Genomic DNA, 7530 nt, shown 5'->3' with positions numbered 1-7530 from the left:
AGCCCACCCCATCAGGAATCACTGCTGAGATGCTTAAAATATCCTGCAGTGTAGGCTATTGTCCAGTCACCCTTATAGTTAACCAGGTGATACACAGAGGAGTCATACTCAATGACTGGTGTAGCAGCACCATAGTCAACTGTTACAAAGGTAAGGTGATGCATTAGATAGAAATAATTACAGAGGTTTCAAGTTGTTGGATCAGGTGATGAAAGTCAAGGAAAGGATCATAGCCCAACTAATTAGAGATAGTTTAAATGAAATGCAGTTTATGTTTGTGCTAGGGAAAAGCACCACTGATGCTATATTTCTGGTAAGGCAGCTGCAGGAGAAATTCCTGACCAAAAATAAACCTCTTTACTTGGCTTTTGTTGACATGCAGAAAACCATTGACAGGCTCCCCTGATCCCATATCCGGTGGTCAGTGTGGAAACTAAGGATAGATGAGTGGTTGGTGAGAGCTATACAAGCCATGTACAGGAATGCTGTCAGTAAGGTGAGGGTTGGCAATGAGTATCGTGAAGAATTCCAGGTAGAAGTTGGGGTTCACCAAGGATCAGTCTTCAGCCCCCTCTTATTCATCATAGTCCTCCAGGCAATAACAGAGGAATTCAAGACAGGCTGCCCCTGGGAGCTCTTCCTTGCTGCTAACTTTGCTCTAATAGCTGAGTCACTACCAGAACTAGAGAAGTTTCAGGTATAGAAGCAAGTGGCACATGAAAAGCACCCACTACACTCTCAGAGTGGTTGGCATTAGGGAGGGCACCCAGCTGTAGAAACATTGCCAATCTTCAGTCAAACCATCCAACCCATGCCAGCATGGAAAGCTGACATTAAACGATGATGATGATATTAATACAATAAGATACTTTCAGTTTCCATCTACCAAATCCACTCACAAGTCTTTGTTCAGCCCAAGACTGTAGTAGAAGACACCTGCCCAAGGTGCCACACAGTGGGATTGAACCCAGAACCCAGAACCATGTGGTTGGGAAGCAAGCTTCTTATCACACAGCTACTCCTGCACCAACATTCAACTGTCCTTTAAGACTCAAGAATTCCCCACAGAAAAGTACTGATCTACCATCTGATATTAATATATCTCCATTGATCACTGGGAAAACTCATTTAGAAAAGATACATTTATCATCATCATCATCATTTTCAATCTTCATCTTCCATGCTGTCATGTGTCAGATGATTTGACAGGATCCGGTGAGCCAGAGGAATGTGCCATAATCCAATGTTTGTTTTGGCACGTTTTCTATAATTGGACACTATTTCCTAATGCCAATCAATTTACAGGGTGTTCTGGGTCTTTTCTTCGTGATACCTGCACTAGTGAGGTTGCACTGTTAAGATCCCCATCAACTGAGTGGGGCTGCAGTAGAGAGGAGGCAGCTTTATGTTAGGTGATTGAAAGGTTAGATAGATTATGAAGAAAGGGGCTAAAATAGGTTTTTTGCTGTAGAGGAGATACAAGAATGGGTGGGTGTAAACAGTGTAGGGCTGGAAAGAGATAAAGATGGTGGTGACAAAATGTCAGTGTGAAACCTGAAGACAGAAGAACGTGTAGAGTGGATGAGTAAAGGTAGCAAGGGTGTATGGAGAGAGTGAGAAATGTAGATGGAGTAAGGGTAAAAATATTCTAGATGATGATCACGGGCTGAAATCTGATCCATTGTGATCAAGTCTTTATCTTAAGCTTTCACTTCTCCCCACCTATCACATTCGACGCACGTTTATGACATTATAACACAGTTACCTCCCTTATATAATCTTACTAAGTACTTCTGAAATATTTTGTCGTACCTATTATCAATTAGTCTTTAGACAATGGTCATTTTGAAGTGCTAATCCGAAGTATTAGAAAAGATTTTTTTTGTAGCTTGTACAACACAACAGAGGTTGAATGGTAAAGAAGTTCGGCTCTCAATAAAGGAGATTCTAGATTCAATTCTCCACTTGGCAGTCCTGGAGTAGGCAGCTTCTCTCAGCCTTGTGTAAATGAAATTAGGTAGAAAATGTCTGGAAATCTGTCAAATGAAATGTTCCTTGTCGTATATAGTATCACATTTACTCTGCTTCAAGATTACATTAAAAATACTACAGTCTTTAGAATACTCTACTTGGGTAAGCATTTCCTTAAACTGTTGAGACCAGTCAGAGCCATTCAGTGTTTAATAGCATTTCTTAGCTTTCTAAACTAGACCCAGTAATGTTTTGAATGATGAAACAACATGACATTGTGAGGGTTTCAGCTAACAATCTAGTGACTCTGATCTTACATATTTAAGATTGTTTATAAAGAGAACTTTGATTCCTTTTAAATTATTTTCCTTATCCTAATACAAATTCTTTGTGTTTCTTGCACTGTTTTGTTTCCTTGGGATTGTCTCAAAAACAATAATTTCTTCAGGAGAGACATGAATGTCACCACTACCACTTCCCATATTTTCTCCTTTCTCAATGTTTATATCCAACATTACAAAATATCACTGGTCAACTAAGTTCATCATCATCATCATCGTCGTTTAATGTCCGCTTTCCATGCTAGCATGGGTTGGACGATTTGACTGAGGACTGATCAAACCAGATGGCTACACCAGGCTCCAATTTGATTTGGCAGAGTTTCTACAGTTGGATGCCCTTCCTAATGCCAACCACTTCGAGAGTGTAGTGTGTGCTTTTATGTGCCACCGGCACGAAGGCCAGTCAGGCGGTACTGGCAACAGCCACGCTCAAAATGGTATATTTTACGTGCCACCTGCACAGGAGCCAGTTTGGCGGCACTGGCAACGATCTCGCTCGAATGTCTTTTCATGTACCATCTGGCACAAGTGCCAGGAAGGCGATGCTGGGCACAGGTGCCATGACGGTTATTAACTTTAACGAATTTTAGATGTTAATTACAAGTTTGTCTTTACATTTTCTAAATTTTGGAAATCTTTAAAAATGTTACCAAAATTGTATTAAATAACATTTCGTACAAAATTGTTTATTGCTTGAACCAAAACACCCAACATACATTTTATTTATTCATTACATTATTAATTTTAGCCTCATTTTATATGAAAGGTTCAATTAGAATATACATGTAATTGATGAATATACATCATACAAGTTACAATATAGTGATTATGATATTCTCTTATAAAGTAGCCCTCTGTCATTGCTTCACAACTAAATTAACTTTCTGTTATTGCTTCTAAATAAAATAACTCTTGACTAAATTTTTTTCTTCTCTCTTCATTTTTTAGTTTCGAAACTTCAAAATTGTGTACCGCCGCTACGCAGGCTTGTACTTTTGTATATGTGTTGATGTGAGCGACAACAATCTCGTATACCTAGAGGCGATCCATAACTTTGTAGAAGTTTTGAATGAATACTTCCACAATGTTTGTGAACTGGATCTTGTGTTTAATTTTTACAAGGTAAAGTTTAATTTTCATTAACTCTTTTTTTTTTTTTTTTTTTTTTTTTTTTGTTTCCCTCATTAAGATTGGTGGCCTATGATAACATTGGAGGAAAATAATCATTGTTGAAAAGTCTCAGGAGCAGTTAATGATTTTCTGAATTATCCATTTACAAAGCACAAGGTTGAAGTTTGAGGACTATTTGGTTGCTACTTCTAGCATGTACATTGGTCATATAGAGCAGTGTTTCCCTACCCATTTTTACCAAATGGCCCAAACACTTGAATACTTCCCCAAATTTTTAACCCTTATATAATACATGTAATGGCTGTAATTAAACTTAAAATTAATGTATTACTCACTGCTCCCCTCATGGCTCTTAATGTCCTTGTAGGGAGGGGCAGTATAAGCTGTTTTGAGAACTACTAATCTAGAGGGTTTCTTGTTGACTCCAAAGAGATCTATATAATCACTATTGCTTTCAAACTGACTTCACCAGGCATTCTTCTAAGGAGGCCATCAGTAAAATTGACAGACTGGACAATAGAGAGAGAATATACCTAGACTGTTCTACAATTAACTACTGCATGTTAGAATATGAAGTATGGTCCTCAACTACATGTAGGCATAGCATACCCAACACTGTAGATCACATCTTGTTGTTCAGACAACTACATGCCATAGGTTTATTCAGCTAAGTCTGACCTGGAGTGACACAGCAAAGACACCTGTTTTTATTGTTTTACCAGTTGCAGCCAGTCATACTATGCTATTTTGATTTAGTCAGCCAACCAGGTATCCTACAGTTGTCAGCTAGTGGTGACGGCTGGTTTATATATTGCCACTTCATTGCAAGATTTGTCTTATATGAACTCTCTGAGTGGTTGGCGTTAGGAAGGGCATCCAGCTGTAGAAACTCTGCCAAATTAGATTGGAGCCTGGTGTTGCCATCCGGTTTCACCAGTCCTCAGTCAAATCGTCCAACCCATGCTAGCATGGAAAGCGGACGTTAAACGATGATGATGATGATGAAGGAAGTCATGCTACTCTGTATTGCTTCCTCAAATATCATTACTGGTTTGATTGAGAGAGAAGGAGATCAATTTCCTGTACTTTTTGCCTTAAGTTTTTTTTTTCAATATCAACTGCTATGTAATACGAAGTAGTGGATGAGCACACAGACAATCCATAATGCCACTAGTCATCACAGTTACCTAAGTAACTGTGAGCGTACACATTAAGTTAAAATATTAAATATTATAGAAGAAATTCGTTGATTTAATACTCTGTACTTACTTCAGTCAAGTTTGAGCAGTTTCCATATTAAGTTGTATGACACAGAACTAACATGTGAGTCATCTCAGATTTTCATTAGATGAGGTGTTCAGTCTGAGATCATTACTCAGCATATTAGTTGGGTATCGTTTAATTGATTTTAATACTTATCCTCCTGAAAAAAATGTCAGTTGTGGCCTTGTGCTAAAGTTTTTTAAAAATCAATATTATTATCAATATTATTGATTTTTCTCTATAAATTGTTTTGCTGTATATATATTGTTTTATTGCATTGCTTTGTTGTATACCTGTAAGCAGCAAGTTTATTGATTATAATCAGGTGTCCAGTCTATTGCACTAGGTTTGTTATCTAGACATCATCATAGATTTATTCTCCTTGAAATAGGTCTTTTTTTGTCTTTTTATGACTTTTGTACCTTCAAAGATGGGTGCAATAAGAGATTCTTTATAAGAAAAACAGGTAAGAGTTAGCAATAGGAAGAGCATCAAGCTGTAAAACAATGTCACAATAATATACTCATCTAACCCATGCTAACATGAAGTAAAAACCAATGAAAATGGCTTTCTTGATATCAATCATTGTAGTATGATAAATACTTATATTAACTGTTAGTATAAGTGTTCATCATCCTACCCATATAAATAACACAGATCCAATCTATTAGTTGACGGGTTGTTTATTTTGAAAGCAACCATTCTCTCAAATGTGTTGCCTTCACAGGACTTGAAGAATTGCATTCATTCTTGATGCAAAGAATTTTAAATTAGAAAACTTATCTTCATTAACACTTGCCTTACAATTTTTCCATCATCATCATCATCATCATCATCGTTTAACGTCCGCTTTCCATGCTAGCATGGGTTGAACGATTTGACTGAGGACTGGCGAACCAGATGGCTGCACCAGGCTCTAATCTGATCTGGCAGAGTTTCTACAGCTGGATGCCCTTCCTAATGCCAACCACTCCGAGAGTGGAAAAATGCATTCTTTCTTTTAGTCTTTTACTTGTTTCAGACACTAGACTACAGCCATGTCAAAGCACTGGCACTTTGTCAGTTAAAATGAAGAGGATTCCAGTTGATCCAATCAGGCTGTGCACTCCACAGACACATGTGCCTAATGTCGTTGTCAGTGGGGATTCAGTGTGATACAATGTGACAAGGCTGGCCCTTTGAAATACAAGTACTTCTCATTTTCGCCAGCTGAGTGTACTGGAACAATGTGAAATAAAGCACCAGATCAAGGACACAACGCACTGCCGGGTATTGAACTCACAACCTTATGATCATTAGCCAAATACCCTAGCCACTAAGCCATGCACCTTCATGCACTGAAGCACTACCGTGATGGGTGTTGTCAAACAAATCAACCCAATTCACTCACAAAGCTTTGGTTTGCCTTGGTCCATAGTAGAAGACACTTGCCCAAGGTACCTCACTGTGGGACTAAACCAAGAACCATGTGGTTGGGAAACAAACTTTTTACCATGCCACCAAGCCTGCACCTGTATATATAAAATGAAGAGAGAGTGTCGGGTGATCTTTTTTGTAATAATAAATTTTCCTTTTCCATCTATCTTGTAGGTTTACAGTGTTGTTGATGAAATGTTCACTGCTGGAGAAATTCGTGAGACCAGTCAGACAAAGGTTCTTAAACAACTTCTGATGCTCTCTTCATTGGAATGAAATGTCTGTTAAAGATGATGTTCTGCCACAGGGATTGTGCAAGATAGGGAAACATTTGTTTTGGGAAATGGAGATTGTCTGGACATCCCATTTGAAACCAGTATTAATGGACTTTCTTGACCAACTATGACATCTAACATTTTAAGTAGGTTTTAAAATATTAATTTGTGTATGTGTGTGTATATGTATACACACACACACACATATATGTGTATACACACACACACACATATATATATATATAGACAAATATATACATATAAATATATATAGATATATGTATATATGTACACACACATGTATACATATATATATATATATATATATATATATATATATATATATATATATATATATGTATATATACACATACACACACACATATATATGAAATGTATGTATATACATGTGTGTGTGTTATATGTATACACACACATATGGAGTCGCTGTGACAGTGATTCCTGAATTTGGCTGAAGTAACTGTCAGTAACTAATATTTAGTTTTGGTTTTTTTTCACAACCTGTGGTTATTGATCATATATGGAATTACGATACTTCTATCTGGTATCTGTCTGGTTTTCAAAATTCAGCCTACATCTCCCTGGCTTCAAAAAAACCTAGTAAATTATTTTATTATTAACATTGATCTGTATTAACTTGTCCACAATGTAATCAAGTGGCACATTTATAATTTCTGTTATTTTAGATGAATCTGAAAATTATCAAGTGGCAGAAAATAGGAGAGTGATAGATTAAAGGCCTTAATGCATTTAATCTCATTTCTCTCTAAACTCAAATCCTGCTGAGGTCTCACATAGCCTTCTATCCTCCAGGTCAATAAAACAAATTACCAGACATACATGGGGATCAATTCAATCAAATGCATTCTCCCACTACAAATCTTTTGCCACATGTCAGTTGCTTGTAATCATTTTTTTAAAAATGGATTTAATGTTAAGATGACAAACGAGACATTGCAATTAATAGAGTTGTTGATTAACTTTGTTAATAATGACGGACCAGGTAGTATCTCAATGGAAACTGTCCTGCATTCATAACATCATTTAGATAAGTTGAACATTTGTGAAACTATATTGTAATGTTCAACTGCTGGTAATATGCGTAATTTACC

The 7530-nt window shown here is 37.0% G+C and overlaps 1 protein-coding gene across 1 annotated transcript in view; it reads left to right on the top strand.

Annotated features, from left to right (window-relative positions):
- LOC106869800 (AP-2 complex subunit sigma) overlaps positions 1-6754 on the top strand; it is an 11525-nt gene extending 4771 nt beyond the window's left edge. Inside the window, exons 3-4 of the mRNA XM_014915661.2 lie at positions 3261-3434; positions 6297-6754. Coding sequence (XP_014771147.1) covers positions 3261-3434; positions 6297-6398 — 276 coding nt within the window. The 3' untranslated portion in view covers positions 6399-6754. The remainder of the gene's footprint in view (positions 1-3260; positions 3435-6296) is intronic.
- Positions 6755-7530: the final 776 nt, after the last annotated feature.

The sequence above is a fragment of the Octopus bimaculoides genome, chromosome 6 (assembly GCF_001194135.2).
Source record: "Octopus bimaculoides isolate UCB-OBI-ISO-001 chromosome 6, ASM119413v2, whole genome shotgun sequence".
Classification (NCBI taxonomy): Eukaryota; Metazoa; Mollusca; class Cephalopoda; order Octopoda; family Octopodidae; genus Octopus; species Octopus bimaculoides.
This window is presented reverse-complemented; position numbering and strand designations above follow the sequence as displayed.